At 49.4% G+C, this 26,166-nt stretch overlaps 11 protein-coding genes across 11 annotated transcripts; 8 read left to right on the forward strand and 3 right to left on the reverse strand.

The window, feature by feature from the left end:
• Positions 1–1,339: 1,339 nt before the first annotated feature.
• Positions 1,340–3,058, forward strand: KNAG0E01160 (MFS transporter; the record flags this gene model as incomplete). Its single annotated transcript, XM_022608099.1, has 1 exon — positions 1,340–3,058. One exon carries the CDS (start codon positions 1,340–1,342, stop codon positions 3,056–3,058), a length of 1,719 nt encoding a protein of 572 aa, XP_022464629.1.
• A 500-nt stretch (positions 3,059–3,558) lies between these two features.
• On the forward strand, positions 3,559–5,280 carry KNAG0E01170 (MFS transporter; the record flags this gene model as incomplete). Its single annotated transcript, XM_022608100.1, has 1 exon — positions 3,559–5,280. One exon carries the CDS (start codon positions 3,559–3,561, stop codon positions 5,278–5,280), a length of 1,722 nt encoding a protein of 573 aa, XP_022464630.1.
• A 219-nt stretch (positions 5,281–5,499) lies between these two features.
• On the reverse strand, positions 5,500–6,201 carry PRE5 (proteasome core particle subunit alpha 6; the record flags this gene model as incomplete). The annotated part of the gene is made up of 1 exon (XM_022608101.1): positions 5,500–6,201. The coding sequence occupies one exon, from the start codon at positions 6,199–6,201 to the stop codon at positions 5,500–5,502; it is 702 nt and encodes a 233-aa protein (XP_022464631.1).
• A 210-nt stretch (positions 6,202–6,411) lies between these two features.
• TGL3 (bifunctional triglyceride lipase/lysophosphatidylethanolamine acyltransferase) lies at positions 6,412–8,169 on the forward strand (the record flags this gene model as incomplete). Its single annotated transcript, XM_022608102.1, has 1 exon — positions 6,412–8,169. One exon carries the CDS (start codon positions 6,412–6,414, stop codon positions 8,167–8,169), a length of 1,758 nt encoding a protein of 585 aa, XP_022464632.1.
• Positions 8,170–8,181: 12 nt separating this feature from the next.
• On the reverse strand, positions 8,182–8,991 carry ELP6 (Elongator subunit ELP6; the record flags this gene model as incomplete). Its single annotated transcript, XM_022608103.1, has 1 exon — positions 8,182–8,991. One exon carries the CDS (start codon positions 8,989–8,991, stop codon positions 8,182–8,184), a length of 810 nt encoding a protein of 269 aa, XP_022464633.1.
• Positions 8,992–9,143: 152 nt separating this feature from the next.
• On the forward strand, positions 9,144–10,448 carry ZUO1 (zuotin; the record flags this gene model as incomplete). The annotated part of the gene is made up of 1 exon (XM_022608104.1): positions 9,144–10,448. The coding sequence occupies one exon, from the start codon at positions 9,144–9,146 to the stop codon at positions 10,446–10,448; it is 1,305 nt and encodes a 434-aa protein (XP_022464634.1).
• Positions 10,449–10,607: 159 nt separating this feature from the next.
• On the forward strand, positions 10,608–11,246 carry GLC8 (PP1-complex regulatory subunit GLC8; the record flags this gene model as incomplete). Its single annotated transcript, XM_022608105.1, has 1 exon — positions 10,608–11,246. The coding sequence occupies one exon, from the start codon at positions 10,608–10,610 to the stop codon at positions 11,244–11,246; it is 639 nt and encodes a 212-aa protein (XP_022464635.1).
• A 164-nt stretch (positions 11,247–11,410) lies between these two features.
• On the forward strand, positions 11,411–12,469 carry KNAG0E01240 (RNA methyltransferase; the record flags this gene model as incomplete). The annotated part of the gene is made up of 1 exon (XM_022608106.1): positions 11,411–12,469. The coding sequence occupies one exon, from the start codon at positions 11,411–11,413 to the stop codon at positions 12,467–12,469; it is 1,059 nt and encodes a 352-aa protein (XP_022464636.1).
• A 789-nt stretch (positions 12,470–13,258) lies between these two features.
• On the forward strand, positions 13,259–15,766 carry NIP1 (translation initiation factor eIF3 core subunit c; the record flags this gene model as incomplete). The annotated part of the gene is made up of 1 exon (XM_022608108.1): positions 13,259–15,766. The coding sequence occupies one exon, from the start codon at positions 13,259–13,261 to the stop codon at positions 15,764–15,766; it is 2,508 nt and encodes an 835-aa protein (XP_022464637.1).
• Positions 15,767–16,494: 728 nt separating this feature from the next.
• Positions 16,495–19,767, forward strand: PSE1 (importin PSE1; the record flags this gene model as incomplete). The annotated part of the gene is made up of 1 exon (XM_022608109.1): positions 16,495–19,767. The coding sequence occupies one exon, from the start codon at positions 16,495–16,497 to the stop codon at positions 19,765–19,767; it is 3,273 nt and encodes a 1,090-aa protein (XP_022464638.1).
• Positions 19,768–20,071: 304 nt separating this feature from the next.
• On the reverse strand, positions 20,072–25,444 carry FKS3 (putative 1,3-beta-D-glucan synthase; the record flags this gene model as incomplete). The annotated part of the gene is made up of 1 exon (XM_022608110.1): positions 20,072–25,444. The coding sequence occupies one exon, from the start codon at positions 25,442–25,444 to the stop codon at positions 20,072–20,074; it is 5,373 nt and encodes a 1,790-aa protein (XP_022464639.1).
• Between the last annotated feature and the right edge of the window lie 722 nt (positions 25,445–26,166).

Genomic DNA, 26,166 nt, shown 5'->3' on the forward strand with positions numbered 1-26,166 from the left:
ATTCTATTGCATCACCAAATGTAAAATATTAAAACTATGTAAAAAACAATAAACAATTACAAACAACTATAGCGAAGAGAGAGCCCTGGACGTCAGTGTTAGAGAGTGGTGGACAAGGGGTAACGCTGTGTATAATTTTCTGAAAGATCTTCTAACAGACGGCGTGTATCCGTCCCCGGAAGCTTCTCACCGATATGAAGCACGTAGTACAAATAAATAAACTGCGAAGACAAAGCTTAATCTTTCAAATGACGACAAGGCATTACAATACAGCAAGAAATTCAATATATAACAGCCAGATGCTCGCAGATCAAGTTATGAGCTTATCCGCCTTCAATTTCTGTTCCCTTTCGTTGTACACAATGTATTGGCGAGAGGAAAGAGAATATTTGCCCCATTGAAAAACAAACAGACATTACGATGTGATCTAGACATCAACCCGACTTCCCAGCCGAAACCGTCATATACTACCGCTTTACCACCAATGCCCCTCCAGCCACTATAGCAAGAGCAGTTGTAAAAGTCATCGGTTTTGAAAGCGCCAAAAACAATCACGTGCCTCCAGATGGTAGCATCTACCATAGCCATCAATAGCCCCGGATTACCAGGAAAGTTTTCCGTTTTCTAGAAACACCATTCTTATATGATTCCAGTTTGGCTGACAAAGAAATGAAGATCATGTTTCGTACGGAGAGCGCGGCACTGTGGGCTGAGCGAGGAAGCGCCGTACTCCAGTTCCCCAGTTCCCCAGTTCTCACCCGCACCCCAAAGCTATAACTACACTAATGAATATGTCAAAATGTCAAAAAAGACGCGGGAAACTACCGGGTGGATACATCTTAAGTCAACCTGGGAAGGCAACAGGGCATTCCCGAGATCTCGGACGTGTTTATCCTCTGGAGAATGTACCTTACTTCCACGTCTTCCATCCCATTTCGTGGGGGGCAGAGAAAGAAACAGATTCCGCGGAAGAGCTCTCCTATTGAGGCAAGGCTTTATCCCAATGCGGGATATCTTAACTAAAGAGGATGAATTACCTCATTTGGCACATTTTCGTGTCAAATGTCACTTTCCAGAAAAAAAAGAAAGGAAAAAAAAAGACGGCGCTCGGCTCTGTACCTCCGAACTATCCAAACTGGTGCCTTACAAGGATCAGAGCTTGAACTAAGTGTTACGTAACAGTACTAGACGAGGAGTAAAAGAGTTCCCAGTGATATTATTTAAAAGCAAAAGAAGAGCTCACCAGTGTTCCACTTGAAGAGTAATTACCATCTCTCTCTGTCGAGTAATTTTTTTGCATTCAGACCTTCAACATGTCAAGAAACAATCTCACAAATACATGTCTGATTGTCCATCGCTAGCAGGATCACTATCTTCGGATGAGTTACATTCCTCCACGTCGTTGGAGACGCGGCAGGTCTCTGAGAAATCGAACAGGGCACCCATCGCACATTTAGACGATGACGTACAGTCATCGGGGAAATCTATACACCCGTCGAGAACGATATCAAACCAGCTCGATGAACAGGATGTTATGGACATGATACCATACTCTCGGTTTGGTACAAAATCGAAGCTGGGACTTGTCGTGCAGTGTGCATTCACTGGGTTTTTCTCCAGTATCGCAGGCGCCATTTACTACCCTGTACTGAGTGTCATTGAAAATAAGTTCCACATCAATGAGGAACAAGTCAACATGACGGTGGTCGTATATTTCATCTTTCAAGGATTGTCACCAACGCTCATGGGTGGGCTCGCAGACTCTCTTGGGAGACGTCCCGTGATATTGTGCTCCGTTATCATATACTTCTGCGCCTGTATAGGCCTCGCGTGTTCCAACAACTATGCACAGGTGATTGCACTGCGTTGCCTGCAGGCAGCAGGGATCTCCCCCGTGATTGCGATCAATTCCGGGATGATGGGGGATGTCACGACCAAGGCCGAACGTGGTGGGTACGTCGGGTACGTGTCTGGGTTTCAAGTAGTGGGTACCGCGACAGGGGCCGTGTTCGGTGCCCTGCTGTCATCCCGTTGGGGTTGGAGATCCATATTTTGGTTCCTAGCCATTGGGTCTGGTGCATGCAGTATAGTGTCTTTGTTGTTGCTTCCCGAAACGAAACGGACTATTGTTGGGAATGGGTCTGTAACACCGAAGAGCATCTACAATTACTCGCCGATACTGAGATTACCGCCAGTCAGGAAACAACTTCACCTGGACAACCCCGATTATGAAACGCTAGAGGCTCATGTGAGAGTAAGCCTATGGGCTCCCCTCTCTGTGATGAAGATCCCTGAGATATCCGTGCTGTTGTTTGTCGCTGGTCTGCAATACGCAGTCATGTGTACTCACCAGACCGCGCTAACTACTGCACTGAGTAAAGATTACCACATGGAGGTCATCTACATTGGTGTGTGCTTCCTTCCCTCGGGGCTCTGCACCATGGTAAGCGTGATACTGTCCGGCCGTTACTTGAACTGGACGTACAGGAGGAGAATGGCGAAGCATCAAATGTGGCTGAAGGAACAGGAAGAGTTGTTGATCGCAGAGCACCACGATGTAGCGAAAGTGCATGACATACTGGCCAACGATCCACAGTATACTTTCAACATATACAGGGCACGTCTGGAACCGGCACTGTTCACGCTTGTGTTGAGTTCCTCCGGGTTCATATGTTTTGGGTGGTGCATATCCGTTAAGGCCCCTCTAGCTGCCGTCTTGGTGATGAGCGGGTTTGCGTCACTATTCTCGAACTGTATCCTCACGATGTCCATGACTCTGATCGTCGACCTGTTCCCCTCTATCTCATCAACCGCCACAGGGTGTCTAAATTTTGTCAGATGCTCCCTTGCGGCTATACTAATCGCGTGCCTGAACAAGATGTCGAACAAGATGAAATGGGGCGGCGTATTCACGCTTCTGGGCTGCCTGACTGGGTGTAGTTCCTTCCTACTGCTGACACTAGTCAAGAACGGCAAAACGCTTGCCCTGAAGAGCAGACGCAAGAACGAGAGAGAGGCAGCGAAAAACGCTGCATCCAAGAACGACACCAAAGTGTAGACCCCACGCTACTGCCCAACTATATAATTACAGTCTAACCTATTCTACCGATCCCTGCATACATATACATATCCTTATACTGCTCACAGCGTTTAACACCGACTCACACGGAACAGAACACGGAACAAGACACGGAACAGTGAGAACAATAGAACGTGCAGGACGGTGACTCAAAAGAAACAAGGTTCGAGCCGCCAGAGAAACTCCGCAGCTGCTATTTCCGTCGTGCTTTCGTAACGGGTCTTGGCCCAAATCGGTCTGATGAGAGCTTCACAGAGGGTATGTTCTGGTATAAGAAGCGAGAGTAGAGGCGAGATCGGGAGGCCTCAGTTGCTGGAACTGTTGGGCACTGCGTGCTTGTATCGTAGTGTGGTAATTGGAGTCCTAGTTTCTCACTCTCTTTCTCTCTTTGTAGTGTGGCATGCCTCTCTCAGTCTGGCATTAGATACTTTTAGTGTACAGACACAGCAGCCAATACTTAACAGATAGATACCGAGTGTATGTCGGTTGCGATCTCCTCTTTAGCGTCTTTTTCGTCGCTGGATAATCCGCGGTCGCTCGAGTCGTCGGTGTTACATCCAGCATCGCAGCAAAGCGATGTGCACCCATTGACACTCGAGCGGGACGAGAAGAATCTGGGCAAGCCGGATCTTAGCCTCGTAAGGACGCAATCGAACCAGGTCAACGAGCCTAACGTCGCGGATTACGTGCCCTACTCACGGTTTGGCACAAAATCCAAGATGGGACTCGTGATGCAATGTGCCTTCACTGGGTTCTTCTCTACGATCGCAGCGTCGATCTACTTCCCAGTGCTGGGCGTCGTCCAGAGGAAATTCCACATCTCAGAGGAACAGGTCAACATGACAGTGGTCGTGTACTACATCTTCCAAGCCTTGTCACCCACGCTTATGGGCGGGCTTGCAGATTCCCTCGGGAGACGGCCCGTCGTCCTGTCCTCAGTTATCATATACTTCTGCGCGTGCGTTGGGCTCGCACGGTGCAACACATACGCACAGATAATCGCACTGCGTTGTGTACAGGCAGCTGGAATCTCCCCCGTGATTGCGATCAATTCCGGGATGATGGGGGATGTCACGACCAAGGCCGAACGTGGTGGGTACGTCGGGTACGTGTCTGGGTTTCAAGTAGTGGGTACCGCGACAGGGGCCGTGTTCGGTGCCCTGCTGTCATCCCGTTGGGGTTGGAGATCCATTTTTTGGTTCCTAGCCATTGGGTCTGGTGCATGCAGTATAGTGTCTTTGTTGTTGCTTCCCGAAACGAAACGGACTATTGTTGGGAATGGGTCTGTAACACCGAAGAGCATCTACAATTACTCGCCGATACTGAGATTACCGCCAGTTAGGAAACAACTTCACTTGGATGACCCAGACTACCAGACTTTAGAACCCCATGTGAAGGTAAGTCTACTGGCACCGCTCGGCGTGTTGAAGATCCCGGAGATTGCACTTCTGCTCTTTGTCTCCGGTGTACAGTTCGCCACTTGGACGACCCACCAGACCGCGCTGACCAATGCCTTGGGGAACAAATACCACATGAAGGTCATCGACATCGGTGTCTGCTTCCTACCATCCGGTATTTGTACGATGGCAAGCGTCATTCTCTCAGGCCGTTACTTGAACTGGACTTACAGAAGGAGAATGGCAAACCACAAAGCTTGGTTGAAGACACAGGAGGAACAACTACTCGTGGAACACCAAGATCTATCAAAAGTACGCGAGATAATGTTGAACGATTCATATTACGTCTTCAACATATACAGGGCACGTCTGGAACCGGCACTGATCACTTTGCTTCTCAGTTCCGCCGGGTTCATAAGTTTCGGATGGTGTATCTCCGTTAAGGCCCCTCTACCGGCCGTTTTGGTCATGAGCGGGTTCTCATCGCTGTTTTCCAACTCTATCTTGACGATGTCGATGACGCTTATTGTCGACTTGTTCCCAGCAAGAGCCTCCACGGCAACAGGCTGTTTGAACTTGGTCCGGTGCGCGCTATCGGCGATATTCATTGCGTGTCTGAGCAGGATGGCTCGCAAGATGAAATTCGGAGGGCTGTTCACGTTTCTGGGCTGTCTAACTGCGTGCAGCTCGTGCTTGCTACTGATCTTGGTCAAAAATGGGAAGAGACTCACTTTTGAGCGCAGAAGAAGCGATGAGAAGCATGCCGCGAAGCAAGCCGCTGCAAAGAACGATTCGAAAGTGTGACAACGGGGACGTATTCCCCCACAATGTATATACACATATTCTTATAAGTGAATAGAGGAAATAGCACTACCACTAACAAATTGCACTGAATCTTGCATATATGGCAACAGAGTATTTGTGTCTTATACATGAGGGTACAGGGTTACAGTTATATAATGAAAGCGGAGAATCAGAAACAGGTTACTGTGAATGTATCCCGTCAACCTTCGACTTCCCTCGTTACAGGTAAGGCTGTACAGCTTCGCCATCGTATACGGTGAAGGGCAGATCTTCTCCGACGATGGCGATGGACAAGTTCTTGACGCTGAGCGTTTCGTCCTTTAGTGACTGTCTCAGCGCCTCCACACCTTGCTTGATCAATTCCGTGGCATCCTCCACTGGCAAAAAATCGTCCATAACTCTCTCCAAGTACGTCCTGGACCCCTGGGACCGGGCCCCGATCGCCGCGCCGTACAACTCAAGTATATTCCCTGAAGGCTGGAACTCGATCAGGTGTGGGCCGGACTTGTCGTACCCAACCAAAAGCAGCCCAACCCCATAGGGCCTCCCCCCGTACGACTGCGTGTTCTTTTGCGCCTTGTCCGAGAGCAGGTACCCGATCTTTTCCATCGACAATTCCCTGTTGTACACGAGTTTCGAGTAGTTGCAATGCTGTCTGACGAAATTGCTCAGCACTCTGGCGTCCGGGGCCAACCCGGCAAGCGAGAGCCCGACATGGTCGTCACACTTGATGATCTTCTTCTGGTACGACGACAGCTCGTCTGCATTCCGCTTCAGTGCCACGAGACATGCGTACTTCGACGACCGCAGCCCGACGGTCACGGACCCTTGCTTGATCGCCTCCAGAGCGTACTCCACTTGGAACAGTCTCCCCGTAGGGGAAAAAGTCACTGTGTCCCCGTCGTAGTTGTTTCTGAACATGACCTGTGCGTGTAGTGCGTTGTAACTGGGATCTAACGCCTTGGTGGGGGTCTGTTCTCGTCTACTGAGTTGGCCACAGTGGCAAAACGACTCTTTTGATGGATATTTTGAATATTTTGTGCGACTTTCTTCTAAAGAGACAGAGAGAGGCTGCACAGTGACGAAGCTGTTTGTGAGAACAAAAGAAGTACAGCACATCGCAGGGACTCAATGACGAATTTCGTGCTGGTTGCTATGCGACAGTGGTTGCTGAATCTGTGTTATGTGGTGCTGGACCACATTCCGCCCTTTTTCTGGGCGTTTTTGAACGTTCTTGGGGATATCTACATGTTTTGGTTCTACAAGTTGGGGAACTACCTGCGGCCCAAGTCGCGTGTGGTGTACTACGAGGCGATCAAGGAGCTGGACCACTGCGACTCGTATGAGAACTGGTGCCAGACGGCGGCGATGGTCGACGAGATCACTGGGGCGAACCTGTGGCGGCGCAACTTCTTCTCGCGGCGGTACGACTTCCATTCCGTGCTGGAGCAGTACTCCATTCTGTCCAAGGCACTCGAGTCAGAGGACACGGACACGATAAAGGAGAAACTGTCCACTACGGGGCCCTGCATGCTGCGTAATTTTGCAGGGATTGTCGATAAGAAATTGTTCACGAAGTCGCTCTTGGGGACGAAGTTGCTCATCGAGCAGTATTTGGACAAGACGCTCGAGTCACTGGATCTGTTGGATATGAACTTCACGGAGACCTCGTTTTTCCAACGGTGTAAATTGTCTTTGGGGACCACCGCGTTGATCCTGAAGGGTGGGTCCGTGTTTGGATTGTTCCATCTCGGGGTGATACGTGGGCTTCTATCGCAAAACCTCATGCCCAACATCATCAGTGGGAGTTCTATGGGTGCATGTGTTGCTGGTGTATTTGGATGTCTCTCCAATGATGAGATAGATCAGCTGTTAAGCGAGGATGGGATTTTGAACGTGATCAAGGACGATGCGGAGCTTCTGCGGAGTTGTGGGTATGGGATCGTCGAGCAGCATTTGAACTTGGGTACGCTGGTCCAGAACTTGATCCACCACGGTTACTCGCAGGACGTGTACTTGTTTATTCAGTTTGTGCTGAAGTATATCATTAAGGACACGACTTTTGAGGAGGCGTACCAGAACACGCGGAAGATCTTCAACATCGTGATCCACCCGACAGACAAGTCGTGTCCGAACCTGTTGAACTACGTGACGACGCCGAACGTGCTGATCCGGTCCGCGATCGACTGTTCTCTCGGCACCGGTGTAATTTCGGAGGACACAAACTTGTACTGTAAGAGTCTAGACAATGAGGTGGTGCCCTTTTTGACGCGGCCAGGTGTCAAGTTCATGGCCCCCGAGCGGGCGACCACAACAGAGAACGAATTGGAGAGCCCCTACACTCGGCTGACCGAGTTGTTCAACGTGAACAATTTCATAGTGTCCCTAGCGAGACCGTACTTGGCCCCCCTTGTGGTGAACGATTTAAAGCACGAGATCAAGACTTCCAAATATTACTACTACAAGCACTACCCTGAGACGAACAAGCATCTGATAGATCTACCTGAATTGGGGATACCGCAGTTGAACTTCACTGAGATGGAACCGCTAGCGTTCAAGTTCAAGTACCATTTGGAGCGGAAGTTGAAGAATATTATCACGATGGAGTTCCACCATCGGATGCAAGTGCTGGACAACCTCGGGCTGCTGAGCAGCTGGGTGAAGCGGCTGGCGATCGACGAGCCGACGCCGCGGTCTGCGACGGAGATCGTGATCGTGCCGCGGATCAAGTCGCTGTCGCTGACGCGGATCATCGAGGGCCAACTGGACAACATCCCATACTGGATCAAGTGCGGTGAGCAAAGCACGTGGCCGGTGTTGTCGCTGATAAATACGCGTTGTGCTATAGAGTTTAGACTGGATGAGGTTATAAAGGAGCGGAGAAAGTGATACAGATGGGGTTTAATTGTAGAACAACTTTGTTGAGTCCTTCTCTGTGAGGTAGAAGAGGGACGCCTCGACGCAGTGTGTCTTGACACCGTCTGCCGGGGCCATGGCGCCCTTAGTGACGTGCAGGACGCCCGTGACGTCCCTCGCGTGGCCCGTAGCCAGCGGCTGCAATTGCAAGTTTATAGTGGACATGTACAGTAACGACGTGACGAACCTGCGCCATTCGACCGCGTGTGGTCCCTCGGGGGACTCCCCGGCTGGGTCCACTGCGGAACAGACGACGAGCAGCCCGCAGCGTCTCTGCAAGGGCAGAATGAAGTGGTGGAGCAGCTCGTCCGCGGTGAGCCCCTCTATGAGGGACAGCAAGACCTCTGGTTGTTCCAGGAGGACCATTGAGCGATGGTCGTCACCAGAAACAGGGGCAACTGGGGGAATCTCCTCAAGCAGCGCGTGTAGCCACTTGATGCGCCCACCGCGCTCGGCAACCCTCGATGGTGCAGCGGCCCCCACGACGAAATCAGTGAGCCAGTCGACGACGAGGCAGCTTGTGGGGGGGACCTTCGCACGCTGCAACGCTGCTTGGAAGTGTGTGGCATCGTGTGCGAACGACGCAACAACGACACTGGAGGCGGCGGCTGAGCCGCCGCCGCCGCGGTTTACAGATGTGGCCGCCTCGACGAGCTGTGCGAGCAACCACAGTGGCTGCGCGGCCATCGTCGCGGTCACGCACGCGAGCCGCCGGTGCGACCCGTCGAGCAACACGTCTCCGAACACGGAGTGGTCGCTGTACAGCACCAGCTCCTGTCTCTGAACAGCAGGCATCACCGATCTCCCATCAACCCCATCAACCGTCAAGCACTGCATCAACAGCTCATCGCAAGAACTGAAGAATTTTTCAGTTCAAATCGAAACGTCTCGACGTCACAACGAGAAGAAGAAGAAGAAGAAGCAGAAGAAGAGGAGCACCAGACCCGATGCTATCCCTTCCTGCGTTGAAAGAGGACATTACTGTTTCTGTTGTTGCCGGTGCGCAATTGACTGCCGCTGAGCGCCGCCCACTGGAGCCCGTGGGGCGCCACTTCCTGCAGCACGCTACACGGACGCTTCGCAACCACACATGGTCCGAGTTTGAGAAGATCCAGGCCGCTGAGAACGTGCAGGCCGTGGACGGTGCTGGTGCCGCTGACCCAGACGAGTTGTTGTTCGACACGGAGCTTGCTGACGAGACTCTGTTGGAGCACGACGCGAGGGACTGGAAGACCGCGGACTTGTACGCCGCGATGGGGCTTTCCCAGTTGAGGTACCGTGCCACTGATGTGCAGATTGTGAAGGCGCACAGGAAACAGGTGGTCAAGTACCACCCTGACAAGCAGAGTGCTGCCGGTGCCGCTGAGAACGATGCTTTCTTCAAGATCATTCAGAAGGCGTTTGAGACTTTGACTGACCGCACGAAGCGGATGCAGTACGACTCGTGTGATTTCGTCGCTGACGTCGAACCACCAGTGGGGAAACCCGGTGCCGCTGGTTACGATTTCTTCGAGGCTTGGGCACCTGTGTTTGCCTCTGAGGCTCGTTTCTCGAAGAAACAACCTGTTCCTGAGTTGGGCGACGACTCCGCTGACCAGAAGACCGTCGAGGCATTCTACGGGTTCTGGCACCGGTTCGACTCCTGGAGGACCTTTGAGTTCCTCGACGAGGATGTCCCAGACGATTCCTCGAACAGAGACCACAAGCGGTACATTGAGCGTAAGAACAAGGCCGCTAGGGACAAGAAGAAGACTGCTGACAACGCACGTCTCGTGAAGCTCGTCGAGCGTGCGATGAACGAGGACCCACGGATCCGCCGGTTCAAAGAAGAGGCGAAGAAGCTGAAGGAGCAAAAGAAGTGGGACCGTGAGGCCGGTGCCCGTGCTGAGGCCGCCGCTAAGGAGGCCGCGGAGCGTGAGGCCGCCGAGAAGGCTGCCCTAGAGGCAGAACAGGCTGCGGCTGCTAAGATGGACAAGAAGAAGTTGAAGGAGGCTGCGAAGGCCGCGAAGAAGAAGAACAAGCGTGCTCTGAGGAACGCCGGGAAGGACAACGAGTACTTCGGCGACGCTGCTGCTGACCACGACGCCGTGGACGCTCAAATCGCGCTGATCGTGGACACTTTGTCGGACGACCAACTTGCTGAGACCGTTGCCGCTGTGAAACAAGACGCCAAACAGGCATTGCAGACCGCCGCGAAGAACGCCGTCGACACAAAGCAACTGACCGCCGCGCTCGTCTCGTACTTCATTTGAAGAACTACTCTGTATGTAACCGTTACAACGTCGTTGTATATAAAACACCGCAGAATTCTTAATTGATTCGAAAGGAGACGGCGACGAGGGGGTGTTCGGAGTGCAGTAGACGACTAAGTATATACAGACGAGTATACAGACTACATACGATTACAAGAGATGGGAGGAATACTGAAGAACCCGTTACCCAGGGAGCAAGTGACGAAGGAGAACGAGGACGAGTCGTTGGTGGCGTTCCGGAAGCGGGTGTTTGACAACACGCAGTTGAACGCCAAGTTGTCCTCGCACCAGAACAGCAAGCAGTTCAACGCTCATGTGCCTCGGGACACGATATCGCTGAAGCACGCGAAGGAGCATGGCGAGGGGCAAGAGGCAGAAGGCGCGGAGGAAGGGGAGGATCTGAGGTGGAACCACAAGAACTTGGAGGACAACGAGGTGACGAAACAGCAGTTCCAGGATATCCACATCGACGAGCCCAAGACACCGTACCAGGGTGCGGTGGACCCGCAGGGGGAGTACTACCGTGTGGACGACGAGGACGATTTGAACAATTTCACCTTGGGAGAGGCAGAAGTGGAGGTTCCTTCGAGAGAAGAGACACCCAGTGATAATGCAGAAGAGGAAGAGTCCCAAGGCGATCAAGATCCAGAGGAGGAGACCCCGGAGGCGCGACACAAGCGGTTTGAGGAGATGAGGAAGAAGCATTACAATGTGCGGGAAATCTTTCAGCACAAGAAACAGCCGGAAGAAGACGAAGAAGAAGAAGACGACGACGAGAACAGCAAGACTGACTCGTGAAACACCGTCCCCGTCACGGTCACGGTCACGGTCACGGTCCCCAACCACTACGTAACGACATACAAGACATAAAATTGAGTGAAAAGTTTCAAGAGAAGAACTTTCTTCGATGAGCATCGACTTCAACAGTTAGCACAAGTCAGCAGCAGCAGAAGCAGTGCGAGATGACGGCGACGAAACGTGTGTTGGATTCTCAAGAGGGTCCCGCTAGGAAGCAGCGCGGTGCCGCTGTGCATCCTCGTGTGTCGCTGTGCGTGTGTGCCGCAGCGGTCGTGGGGAACTGTCAGAACTTGGAGCAGATCACGCACAAAGTGTACGAATTGGCGCGTGCTGCGTCGATGTACAACGTGCGGGAAGTCGTGGTGCTGTCACTGGACCCACCCAGAACTGCGGGGACCTCGAAGGGTGAGAAGTTGAGCGACTCGATGCTCGTCGCTACGTTGTTGCAGTACTTCGTCACGCCGCCGTACCTCGTGCGCAGCGTGTTCAAGAAACGGTTCCATAAGTACTTCCAGCACGCTGAGAAGTTGCCCCGGTTGGCACAGTTGCCCTTCATGAGGCAGGATACACCACGAGAGGGGAAGTCCCGGTACAGGGAAGGTGTGAGTGTTGCGATGGAGCGGCCCGCGAAGATGAGCAAGCAAAAACAGTTCCAACAGACGAAGTACGTGAACGTTGGGGCCTCTGAGTTACTAGAACTGCGTGCACAGTTGGTACCGTTGAACGTGAGGGTCACCGTGGACGTTGTCGAACACAAGATTGTGTCCCCGGCGGAGGCGTATGGTGACCATGTTGGAGCTGAGGCCGCGTTTGGCTACCATGTCCGTGTAGCAGACACGCTCGTGGACTTGTTCCTGAAGAGTCCCTGCAACTACGTACAGACACTGTGGTGTGCCGCGGAGGAGTACTGGCAGGGCCAGGGGAGGCACCACTCTAGTCACGGATCACCAACCGCTGTGTCAGCGGCCGGTATTGTGCGCGAGGGAGACCTTCTGTTGATTGTGGGCAAATGGGACCACCTCCGTGCGAGTCTTGCCCGTGGACAGGACCAATTGGCCGAGGGCGAGGGCGAGGAAGCAGAGACACCGGCAGTGTCATCCCCTGGACAGTTACTCGACGGGGAACTTCTTTTGCCCGCAGCGGTGATGCGTGGGAACATGCCCACTGCAGATGCCACTCTTGCTGCCTTGACCCGCCTGGAGTGCATGCTGGAGAGGGAGTAGCCCGGGGACCCTCCCAAGCCAAAATTGTATACTAGAACCGTGTAGTAAGAGTGAGAGCAAGAGCGAGAACAAGAACAAGACCTACTACTAATACTACGAGGCGCTCTCTTAGACCTGTATTAAACGGTTTGTGATATCGTTTACAGATCTTACTGTGATCGGCGTTATATTATCAAGTCCAATCCCAAACTCGGAGTTCTACTGGTCTTCCAAGAAGTGTTTCCCAATGCCAGATCAAATGGCAGAGAAGTACTAGAGTGTATAAAGTAGTCGTCCATACTTCTGAACAAAACGGTGAGCGGTTCGAAGCACATATTTCTGTTACCCGGAAGTGCCATTTTTGTTTTTCGCAAACTCTGGACAATTTCCCTTTTCGGACAGGGTGCTCTTAACTATGTGTATACTACCTTGCCCTGGTCTTGGAAGCCTTTAGGCTCTGGTTTAGTGATAACTTGGAGGCTCAGCCACTACCACCACTACTACTGCTAGTGCTGGCACGCGGAGGTCACGTGGTACAGAACCAGAACCCACACATCCACAGTTCGTACAAAACGACAGAAGCAAAAATTTTTTCTTTCTTTCACTTTATCGTTTTGAACGGCTCTCAGCACAGAGTGAAAAATTTGAGTGAAGAGTTGGAAGAAGAGGAAGATGGAAGAACTAACAGGCATCGCAGTTCGTTACGACAGTTGCTTGCTTTGGGGATCTTGTTAGAGTCACCGTTGAGAGACACTCTGTTTAGGTGAAGTATACAGACAGAGATAAATACACACACGCACCCGTGAAGTAATGTCTCGATTTTTTGCTGCTACCGTGTACGAGTCGGATTCGTCGTCGGAGGAGTCCGATTTGTTGTCGTCGTCGTCGGAGGATGACTTGATGCTTTCGTCGTCGTCGTCGTCGTCTGCAGGTGAGAGCGAGGGAGAGGAAGACGAAGATCATGATACGTTCTTTGAGTCCGATTCGGAACAGGTTTCGGATCAGGATGACGACGAGGACGCGAAACCTTACGGTCCCGATTGGTTCAAGAAGGCCGCGTTCCGGACAGGTGCAGGGAAGAGTGCTGGGGCGAACAGGTTCTTGAAGGGGAGCCGCGACTCAGATGATGATTCGGACGGTGGTGACGGGTCTGGGATGGACGATGACGACGAGGACGGTGGGAAGAAAGTCGTCAAGTCTGCAAAGGATAAGTTGTTGGACGAATTGTACTCTGTTGGGGACGCTGTGGATGCAGCCGTTAATGCTGGTGACTGGGCCGCGGTCTCGAACGAGTTTGATACGGCAAACAGATTGCTGATCAGAACGCAGCAGCAGAACATGCGCATCCCTAACGTGTTTGTGTGTATCTTAGCACAATTGGAGGACGCTCTTACTGCAACGCCGCAGGATAATGCTATGCCCAAACCAGTCGCAAGAGCACACAATATCGTCAAACAGCGTGTTAAGAAGACCGCCAAGGAGTACGAAGAGTTCCTGAAATTGTACAGGGAATCACCAGAGAAGTTCACTAGGGACCTAGAGACCACAGAACAGGACCTCGCTTTGCACGATTCCTCGTCTCCAACCCCAGGTGGTACAAAGGCCATCAACTTGGCGAACTTGGCCACGGCCACCTCGGAGAGATCGTTCTTCGCAACGCTCAAGATCGTCATGGACTCGCGCGGGAAGAAGAACGCCGCTGCACAGGATTTGATCGACATCATCCGTGAACTGCTCTCGCTGACGGATAAACCGTACGAGATCATCATGGCGTACTTGTCGCTCATCCCGATCCGGTTCGAAGCCGCTGGGAATTTGTCGTACCAGCCGCTTGACCAGTGGGCAAACACGTACGAGGACATCACCAAGTTCTTCGACGTGCTAGAGAAGCACATCGACCAGTACCAGGTCTCAGAGACCGCTGTGAAGAACGAGAACGTCGAACAGGAACCAGAGATGGACGCCAGTGGCGTCAAGCGCATTCTTGGGTCTCTTTTCTCCTTCGTCGAGAGACTTGACGACGAGTGGAACAAATCCTTGTTGAACATCGACCCTCACTCCAGTGACTACCTGTTGCGTTTGAAGGACGAACAAAAGATTTACAACCTTGTCATTAGAACCCAAGTGTACCTGGCAAAGACTGGAGCTCCAGCTCAATCTTTGAACAGGGCTCTTTTGAGAAGACTTGACCACATTTACTACAAACCTACCAGGTTCATCAAGATCGTCGAACAGCACGCCTGGGAAGCGATCGAGCAAAAGGGTGACACTTCCGCGCAGAAGTCCCACTACGACGACGCGTACGTGTTTCAACTGGTGAAGCAATTGGTCCACGACGTGACGAAGGACCAACATGATGACGCAATCAGGACGCGTGCGTTGTTGTACCAGATCTATTTCGTTGCTCTGAACGAGGAGTTTCAGCGCGCGAAAGACATGCTTATCGAGTCGCACGTACAGGCGCGCATCAACGACTTTGACCCAACTCTACAGATCCTGTTCAACCGTGTTGTCGTGCAACTTGGGTTGTCCGCGTTCCAATCGTGTTTGATCGAGGAGGCACACCAAGTGTTGAACGAGCTTCTTGCCGCGTCACATTTGCGTGAGATGCTCGGACAGCAGTCCTTGCAACGGATGCATTCGTCCGCGGCGCACGGGCCCATTGACGCGACTCAGGTCGTCGTCGCCCCCGAAAAGCAATGTCTGCCCTTCCACCAGCACATCAACTTGGATCTCATCGACGTCGTGTTCATGACTTGTTCCTTGCTGATCGAGATCCCTCAGATGACCGCTTTCTTTTCCGGAATCAAAGTGAAACGCCAGCCGTTCAGCCAGAAATCGATCCGTCGTTCGCTCGAACACCACGATAAGTCCTCGTACCAGAGCGCACCAGAATCCTCCCGTGACTACGTCATCTTCGCCGCAAAGGCCATGCAACAGGGTGACTGGGTCCGCTGTGTTTCGTACTTGAAGGCGATTAAGACCTGGAACCTGCTGCCCAACGTCGACGAGGTCATGAACATCCTCACGAAGCGTGTCAAGACGGAGTCCCTAAAGACGTACTTCTTCACGTACAAGCGGTTCTACTCGCGCATCTCTGTGGACAAACTCGCAGACTTGTTCGAGCTCGCACCGGAGGACGTCGTCGCAACGCTGGAGCACACCATCAAGGAGCTCGAGATCGCAGCGGTCGCCGTTGACTCGGACAAGAGAATGGTCGTCGTGGACCGTGGTGACGAAATCACGAAGCTGGAAGAGGTCGCATTGAGACTCAACAAGGAGTACAAAATCAACAGAGAAAAGTACTACCATCGTTAGAAGGCAATAAAGCAACAAAGCACAATCGCACAAGCACAAGCACACAAGGCACGCAACTATGTAGATACATGTACGTTATACTATCCCAACCACTGTGTACAGTAATAAGAAGCAATAGCAATAGTAGTCGATAGTAATAGTGGTGCGGCAAGAAAGATATATTTAAATATATGTATGCGACTCGCGCAATTTAAACGCCGTCTGGGTTTCGGCCGCTGCAGTTTCGAAGCACAGTTCTAGAAGACATTCTTTAGGCGATTGAACCGTAATCAATTACTTCTGGGTATTACCGTAAGTTCATTAAATCCTCGACCTCGGACTAGAAAATATTTTTGAACTGCAATCTATAAAATATATCTAATACTCAGTTACGAAAGTACAAGACACAGCGATTGAAGTACAGGACCCTGGATCCTCCTGAAGATGGTGCATGGAAAGTGGTTACTGGTCCATCAATCTCGGAACCACGTGATAAATTTACCCGGATTTTGATTATTTTTTTTTGTTTCCCGAAAATTTTTTCCAGCGGCGACAACGCCATCTCGAAGATTTGCGGGTTCTGAGGACATTACGAAGAAGGTTGGACAGAACACCAGCAGCTGCACTCACTCGCAAACACACAAGAACTCCGCTGCTGCTCTTGATTGCATTGCGCAGACACAGTATCCTGTCATCGAGCTGTCTTTTTTTATTAGTTTTAGCACAGCATCTCCGGGAAAACGGAAACAATGAACAGTTTACCCGCTGAGGTTACCAGCACGCTGCTGGAGATCCTGCGAGGGTTTGCCTCGCCGGACAACGGGATCAGGGCCGCCGCGGAGAAGAAATTGAACGACGAGTGGATCACACCGGAGAACATCGAGGTGCTGCTCGTGTTTCTCGCCGTGCAGGCGGCGTACGCGCAGGATTTCACCACCGCGGCGCTTTCTGCGGTTTTGTTCCGGAAACTCGCGCTTAGGGCACCACCGGCGTCCAAGACGGTCATCATCTCCAAGAATATCACTCACATCAACCAGGAGTCCCTCTTCACGATCCGTAAAGTGCTACTGGATGGGTTTCTCGCTGAACGGCCCAGGGATATCAGACATAAGTTGTCCGATGCGATTGCAGAGTGTGCGCAGGATGAGCTTGCAGAGTGGACTGAGCTTACGGAGACTTTACTCAAGTGTCTGACCAGCGCTGACGCTGGGTACAAGGAGTCCAGCTTCAGGATACTCACGTCCGTGCCCCAATTGGTCAACACAGTCGATATCAGCAACATCTTGCCCATCTTTGAGGCTGGATTTACAGACGGCAACGACGAGGTCAAGATTGCATCAGTGACTGCGTTCGTAGGGTATTTCAAGCAGCTACCCAAGCAACACTGGTCTAAGATCGGCATCCTCCTGCCGAGTCTTCTCAACTCGCTCCCCAAATTCTTAGATGACAATAAGGACGACGCTCTTGCCGCAGTGCTCGAGTCGCTGATAGAGCTCGTCGAACTCGCACCACGGCTCTTCAAGGACATGTTCGACCAAATCATCCAGTTCTGTAACATACTTATCAAGAACACGGACTTGGAGACTCCCGCAAGGACCACGGCGCTAGAGTTGCTCACCGTGTTTAGTGAGAATGCGCCCCAGATGTGCAAAATGAACGCCAACTACGCAAGCTCCATCGTTATGAACACACTGCTCATGATGACCGAAATCTCCCTCGATGACGACGACGCTGCCGAGTGGAAGGAATCGGACGACACAGATGACGAGGAGGAGGTCACGTACGATCACGCCAGACAGGCACTGGACCGTGTCTCGCTGAAACTGGGTGGACAGTACCTCGCGCCGACTCTGTTCCAATTCCTGCAACAGATGGTCACCTCAAACGACTGGAGGGCACGCTTCGCGGCCACAATGGCACTGTCGTCAGCAGCGGAGGGTTGCCAGGACGTCCTGATAGGAGAGATCCCCAAGATCCTCGACATGGTCGTGCCCCTCATCGCAGATCCACACCCAAGGGTCCAGTACGGCTGTTGTAACGTGCTTGGCCAAATCTCAACAGATTTCTCACCATTGATTCAAAGGATCGCGCACGAAAGGATCCTACCGGCGCTGATCTCACGGCTGACGCCGGCGTCCTGTGAAAGAGTGCAAACGCACGCAGCGGCTGCACTGGTCAACTTCTCAGAACAGGCAAACCAAAAGATCCTCGAACCATACTTGGACAGTCTACTAACCAACTTGCTGACTCTGCTACAGAGCAACAAATTGTACGTCCAAGAGCAAGCACTCACGACTATCGCGTTCATCGCGGAGGCGGCAAAGACGAAATTCATCAAGTATTACGACACGCTGATGCCCTTGTTGCTCAATGTGCTCAAGACGGAGAACCAGGATAATAACGGTGTTTTGAAGGGCAAGTGTATCGAATGTGCCACTTTGATCGCAGTCGCCGTGGGGAAGCTGAAGTTCGCGGAACACTCGCAGGAACTGATTGGCTTGCTACTCGCCCACCAGAACGCAATGGTCTCGGAGGACGATTCGATCAGGTCGTACTTGGAGCACGGATGGGGTAGGATATGTCGTATCATGGGAGAAGAGTTTGTGCCCTTGCTGCCCGTAGTCCTTCCACCACTGCTGGAGACGGCAAAGGCGACACAGGATGTTAGCTTAATCGAGGAGGAAGAGGCTGCGGACTTCCAAAAATACGTCGACTGGGACGTGGTCCAAATCCAGGGCAAACATATAGCGATCCACACGTCAGTCTTGGACGATAAAGTGTCCGCAATGGAGCTACTGCAGCTCTACGCGAGCATCCTCAAGAATCTTTTCGCCGGATACGTTCAAGAGATAATGACGGAAATCGCCGTGCCAGCTATCGACTACTACTTGCACGACGGTGTCCGTGCCACGGGCGCCACGTTGATCCCGATCCTACTGTCGTCGTTGATCTCTGCCACGGGTACAAACAACGCGGATGCTGTGCAACTGTGGCACTTGGCCTCGGGCAAATTGATCGGCGCAATCAGTACGGAACCAATGTTAGAGATCACGCAGACGTATCACAGCGCGATAGTCGACGGTCTCGCAGTGATGGGGAACAGCCCGTTGCCAGAAGAGCTGCTGCAGCAGTACACCAAGGGCGCATCCAACAATTTGACAGACGTGTACGAAAGAGTTAAGGAGCGCCACAACGAGGCTGACGAGTATAACGAGGAACTTGACGACGAGTACGAGGGATTCACAGATGAAGACCTGCTCGACGAAATCAACAAGAGTTTGGCAGCAATCATGAGGGCTAACGGTCAAACGTTCCTTCCTCATATACAGACGTTGTGGCCTCTGATCAACACGTACTTGCAGGAAAATGAACTCATTTTGGTACTCTTCGCATTGGTCGCCATTGGGGATATAATCCAACACTATGGGGAAGTGACGGTAAGTTTGAAGGACGCCTATGTTGACAAGATTGCTGCATACCTGGTGTCGCCGGAACCACAGATTCGTCAAGCCGCCGCGTACATTTTGGGAGTTTGTAGCCAGTACGCCCCATCCACGTATGGGGAACTCTGCATATCGTCGTTGAACACGCTTGTACAGATAGTCAGCATCCCAGAGGCTAAATCAGATGAAAACCAAACCGCCACGGAGAACGCAAGTGCCGCAATTGCCAAAATTCTGTCCGCATACGACGCCAATGTCCCCAATACAGAATCGTACATTGAAAGTTGGCTTAAGTCGCTGCCAACAATTGTCGACGAGGAGGCCGCTGGCTTTAATTATAGATACTTGTCGCACTTGATCGAAGCCAACTGTCCGTTGGTGACTGGAACCACCATTCCAACGATAGTGGACTCCTCTATCCAAGCATTGTACCACAAGTCCGTTTCTGGTAAAGGCGCCGAGCTATTAGCCGACTCTTTGAAGAAATTGTTGAGCACTCTGTCTCAGAATGACGCGATGTCTCTCCTTGCAAACTATCCACCGGAGTACCTGCCTGTTATCCAGTCCTATTTCTCATAGATGCGACTTGTACCGACATCCTTTGAAATGGCGACTATTATCCCATAAATTTCTTCCCATCTGCATCAACTGTCATTCTGTCTTCCATCTCAAAGTAACCTGTTGATATATATCTTTACGTAATTTTGAACTCTATCTAATTTGAAAGGTCACTCCATGTTACTAAGGTGTACTCAATACGTTTTTCGCATATTCCCCTATGTTCAGATCTAGAGTGCCAACGATAAGGTATCAGTTGCACATGTGCTATCCTTATTCTTGCATTGAATTATAGAAGCTACATAACTTTTTTGTTCTTTCTTTCTTAGTTTGCCGTTTTTAGCGAGGGAAGTGGCGGCGTAGCAGTCATGATGGTTGTCGGGGCAGCTGGTCCTGTGTCATTATTTTTTTGCCCGTTGGGTTGCACTAGCATGGAGAATGGCATTCCCTTGACGAGACTGACGGGGGCTGGCAATATTTTATGCGAGAGTAGGGGACAGATCAACAGCAGTAGAAGCATTAAGAGCAGTATAACATATAAGAGGAAGTACCTCCGGATACCAGAATTGCGCATTCTTTTCTGCCTCCGCGTGTAAACCCTGTTCTTGGATATCACATAAGTAGGTTTTAGCCAGAAAAGAATCATTGAATGCCAATAATCGATAAAAGGCGTCATAATCAGAGGTGTTTGCAAATACAGCAGAAAGTGGCACAGGAAGAAGTCACCTGCAAAATATGACGACTCCATGACTTTTACCGTATATTCCCTTAAAGGTTGAAAAATTACCCACCAGCCCATTCCAGTGTTATACCACTTGCCAGACCACCAGGCAAGGTGTGACAGATTATTTCTGTATTCTCGTGTCAGAAAGAAAATAGTTATAAGCTTAAATGTCAGTATCTGTAAGTTGACAGCGGTGATCAACAATATCAAAGTACGAGTAAAATTCCAGCTTTGAAGAAACCACATCAGTTCAAAGTTTAGAACGTACACAAAGATGGAAACACCGTGCGCGACAAATGCAACAGTCGTTCCACTATTCATCTTGCAACAGAGATGGACAGGGCTGCTAATGAACGACAGGATAAATAACACGATCAGAGTGATCATGTTCACGACAATGGGCAAATATGTGACCAAGAGCAACCTGAATACTGCACCAGATGGGACAGCTTCACTCACACCAGTTTGGGCATTGATAAACGTATATGCCGTAAAATCGCAAAAAAAGATGACCCCAGGCGTTAGTAACTCCGAAAGAAAAATATTCTTGAAGCTCGCCCGTCTCGTATCTATGCTTGCATCTTCAGATACATCGTTGATTAATTTTCGTTTGTAGCCTGTATATCTTGCTCTTGAAGTTTTTGTAAATGTAGACCAAGACTCCTTCACAAAGTGCGAATTTCCAGATGATAACCAGTGGATTACATTTCGATAGTCCAGGAAAAACTCCGAAAAGGAAAACTGATGGGGGTTAAAGATAAAGGGAGCAAAGCATAAAGATACAACAGTAATCCAGAACCAAAGCAAAGCAGGTTGCCACATCGATACCGTTGCAAACAAGAGCATTAAAAATATCTGGATTCCAGTGTATATCGATATGGTAGAAAACCGGGAATATAGTATCGCAAAGTCAATTCTCGTTATGGCAAGCCCTCTGCCCGTTGGTATGTATTTTGCCCCTCCAAAGGTGATGTCATTCAACAACGAGTTTGAATAAACCTGACATACAAACACTTCAAAGAGAGGTGCCATAGAGATGATATGGCGCAAAAATCGCGTGAAAGCCTTCACCATCCCCTTTTCGAGCAACTCCTGTATCAATAGCGGGGCAAACGCAATAAAGAACACAATGAATATGGAGAGAACAAAAATTGACACCCAATGCAATGCAGGCTCAACATTATAACATCCAATTGGCGTCTGCACATCCGTCATGACGGAATGCTTCTTCATCTGACATTTGATTATTTCGTGATTTAGTGCCCCCAGGTTGATCAACAGTAGAAAGAACAATTGCAGCGAGATAGAAATGAACAGATTGTTTAAGTGGAAACCAGGGTGTGCATAAAAAAAGGATAAGAATCTGTCGATTGGTAATTGTGTACCTAGATAATAATATTCCCTCGACAAAAGTTGTTCACCCATACCGGCACCAATTTTGGTCGTGAAGTTCAATATGGAGCCAAATCCTAGATCTCTTCCCTTTCCGCACTGGTAGTAATCGCTATGTTTAATCCTTGCGCCCCGGCACATGGCGTTTATTCCAGCATATATATCTTCGTTGAGGTGTAGACTCCTCTGCGCCTTGGATAATCCGCCCCTTGTTGTCATGTATATGGCATTGATGAAATCCGGATGACCATAGTGCAGCTTTCCACCAATCTCGGCCAGTGTTCTCGCAAATAAAGTACCAAATGTTTGCTCTTTCCCAGCTGCAATATCGCCTAATACACCGATATTCTCTGAAAAGATATATTCCCTCGCACCCACAATAGCTACCGGTGCTGGCTCTTCATCATACTCAATTCCTGGAATATAAGGAATGACAGACTCAGCCCCTACTTCCTCGAATTCGCTCAATATTGATCTAATCTTCAAGCATTCCTCCAGATAGTTATCTTGGTTTGCATCAACAACCTGAATATATTCACCGCGATAAAAAATCAAAGAGTGATTTTGATTATCGGATTTTCCATCGCCCAATATCGGGTTTCCAGATAACCGTATTTTATAAAGTGGTTTCCGTAGGCCTGTGTTAACATCGTGTTCAGAGTAACCGTTTGTCAAGCAAGAATAATATATTGGTTCCGAGCTATCTTCTCCTTGTTCAGTCAACAAATAAGAAATGTACAACGAAGGATATGTCCGGAGCAACAACTCCGTTGCCTCCCTTTCCTTTTCGTTGAAGGAGGCGTATCTCTGCATTGCAACTAGCATTCGAAATTTCCTTGCCGCCATATTCTCTAGGCCGTTTTCCAAAGCCTCAGAGTCAGACTCGTAAAATTCAATCATGGATGGATTCTCGATCCTGTACAAAAGTTTGATGGCCTTGGTGTAATTCATAAAACCAGAAATTGTGCGGTACAAAGTTTGCGTTCGGAGAGATGCCCATATTCTTGTCCTCATCGTATACATTGGCTCTGAAGAAGCGAATCCAAACATTTTATAGGGGAGATCCGATAATTTCTCTTTTACAAACCCATCTGTGTCTTTATATTCGTTGTGAGACTGTTCTTCCTCTTTTGTTTCCAAGTGGTTTGCTGAGTCAACTTCGCTAAATTGTTTTGCCGCTTCAATCCTTACCTCAGAATCAGTTTTCGGTAAAAAATCTTTTGATATGTTGAGCTCACTCATCAGCAGTTTTGTATCTCTTATAAAACATTCCCATTCCTTAGGATGTAATTGCTTTAGGTATTCGAGAACCGGCATTTTACTTTTCAGCGACTCCTCCTTGATAATCTCTCTCAATTCCAGCATGATCTTCTCCGCGTAGTGTGGTACTAAAACGGTGAAAGTTGGCATACATTCTACTGGTGTAGGCTCGGCTATTGGTGTAGAAAGAGACTGGGCAAAAAAGGATATTCTTCTTTGTGCTTCCGAGTTGGCAGAGAAGAACTCCATCGATTTGAAAGTTGAATCATCCTGGGAAACAAAAAAAGTTGGTGATTTTAGCGCCCGACTGTCCAACGAAATGGAATCAACCTGTTGATACAGAAGCTTTTGGGTATGCTCAATGGAAAGTATGTGTTCTCGGTACATTGAGATAATTATGGCATTCCACACCTGAGACACCAACAGTTTTGGCTTGAATTTAACCTCCATATGAGAGGTTGCCAAAATTTTGGAATAGATGCGCTTGGGTAGCCTTGAGTAAATGTTTTTCCAGGGTGTAAACACTGAGGTACCAAGGGATAATGACAGTATTATCGAGAAGATGCAATTGCAGATGATATACCATAGGTATGTGTCCAAGAAAAATAACCCAAGGTCAGCTAAAATCATCAGTAAAAATGTAATTTTCGACTGGAGTTGACAGAGAACGTTACCAATGAGCCAATCACCATGACATCTTGACATGTCCATAATGTAAAGAACTCGAATTGGATCTCTCAGTGACAATGTCAAAAAGAAATATGATTCAATAAATTTAGCAGTGAAGACAAAGAGCCATAAACCGTAAGAAAACCATTTACTCCTACCAGCTAACTCTGGGAAGGAAGCGGTAAATGTCTGTGAGGATACATACCACCTACGCGCTTTTCCCTTGCTAAAATACGTCGTCAACAATCTACCGAGAGGTCTAGTAGCAAAAAATATTGTTGTTATTATTGCAATGATCAGTTGGAAGATTGAAATAATATACGCTGATTTTGAGTGGACGTCCAAGTCAAAAAACCCAAAGATGTAAATGGAGGGAGCAAAATTTATCAAAAGACAAAAAATCAAAAAAGTCATTCGTAAAGAGAGGTGTTGAGCGCCAGGCCATTCTCTAGGCACGCACTCCCACTCAAAAAGTGTAGCAATAATTTGCACGAGGCAGGCAATAGTCCCACCAAATGCCATCACAGACAACCGCGACTGTAAGGTTGGTTGATTGTTTAGCAGTTGGACGTAGTTTTTTGTATAAAGAAACGGTGCGTTAAAGGATGTGAAGAACCAAAAGGGAGCAAAATGAATAATCCAAAATCTGTTAAAGTTTGTAAAACAGTGCATCCAGCTTCTTGTTTCCTTATAAGTTTTGTAGAATACTTTGGACCAATCGACATCCTTCAGGAACAAGTACCTTTGGCTGAGTGGCTTATCGACGAGTCTTTCTCCTGAGAACAAAACGATTCTTTCAATTCCTTCTGGATACCAGAACAACTGATTTACGTCATCATATCCAATAATAAATCTGTGGTCACGTTCTTTTCTGATCCAGCGCCCATTAGAGTCCCTCTTATAAACTTGACTTCTCAAGTACTTGTAAAGCGGAGTGACAATCTCGTCCAAGAAACTGAATTCTTTTGAGTAAAACGATGGGTCTTTTAAATTAGTATACCCATCGAAATCAAGGGCGCATTTGAAAATAAAGTTTAAGCACTCAGGTGTGAATCTGAGTTGAGTAGCCTCACCCCAACAGAGTAAGAAAAGTGCTAGTTGTCTTAGCATTTGTAAGGGACTAAGCTGTCTCATTTTTGTTTTCCATTTGTAGTCCTGAGTTTTCAGATCTTTGCCTCTCTTGAGTTGACTTTCGCTTATGCTGAATTTTGGGTGGTGATCGATAAATTCACGCTCCCTACGCTCCCACTCCAACTGCTGCTCCTTGATTGAAATACCAGTCTTTTTCGCAACCTTTATATTTCTGGTGTTAGATTTGCCTCTCAGCTTCATTTTCGAGAAACCAATCTCCTCGTCTAGATCTAGCTGCGCTGCAAAATACCATTTCTTAAAGTTTGCTTGCTCGCCGCCAATGTACGACACATGTAACGACAGAAGCGCATTCTGCGCATTCATCCTACTAGCCCTAGAATCTAACTGTGCAAGCAAATGGTGGTACATGTTTTCTTTCGAGGACTGCTGGAAACCAAATTTTGCAGCCAACTGATCAAAAGTTTCCCGAATTTGTTGCTTTGTAACGGGAACTTCGCTATCCTGGCACCATGCAGGATACTCCACGTCGGTCAGCGACCGATTTGGACTTGCCTTGTCCATATCCACCTGGTTATTTTGTTTCTCAGACCCTATATCAAGTGTGGGGGGGTCGAGGAATTATATGTCAGCGGCTAATTCACATAAATAAAAATTGTACCTCACGGACAGTGCGGCTAAAATTTGTGGTTTACCCGGCTCTGTTCAAAGCCCTAATTTCTGTTTTTTTCTTTCTTTCACAAAACCCTAAAAATCACGAAAATCATCGAAATTTTCTGTTTTGGGGGGTTTTGGGGGAACAGATATTCTTCGAGGCAGCAGTTACCGGATGCGGTAACTGCTCGAAAAAACGCGTCGCGAAAAACCGGACCCGAATGGGCGACGGGCGGGTTTTTCGCGTTTCGCGCTGTTTTGTTCAGAGTCGTTTCTGCACTGTTTCACATTGTTCGCAAAGAAGATCGGTCCTCTTTAGCAGTACGGGGAGGCAGAGGGAATTAACAGGTGCGCCCCACTATGAGCAACTAATTGTTACCTCCAAGAACGACAGCCTCAGCCATTGGCCTCGTTTCGGAAGTAAAGAGAGGGGTATTTTCTGTTCCGCTTTATTCGACATCCGTGGTGTGTTCTTTGCATATATATACGTTACGGCAGATTGCATTTAGAATGAGTGTTCCAAGATAACGCAACACGCTAGCACACCGAGTTACTATTATCCAACTATTTGTCCACTCCTTTGTACCAAGCTCTTTTTTTCTCTCTTAAGAATAACCGGATAAGAAGTAAGA

This window comes from Huiozyma naganishii, chromosome 5 (genome assembly GCF_000348985.1).
Source record: "Huiozyma naganishii CBS 8797 chromosome 5, complete genome".
Taxonomy (NCBI): Eukaryota; Fungi; Ascomycota; class Saccharomycetes; order Saccharomycetales; family Saccharomycetaceae; genus Huiozyma; species Huiozyma naganishii.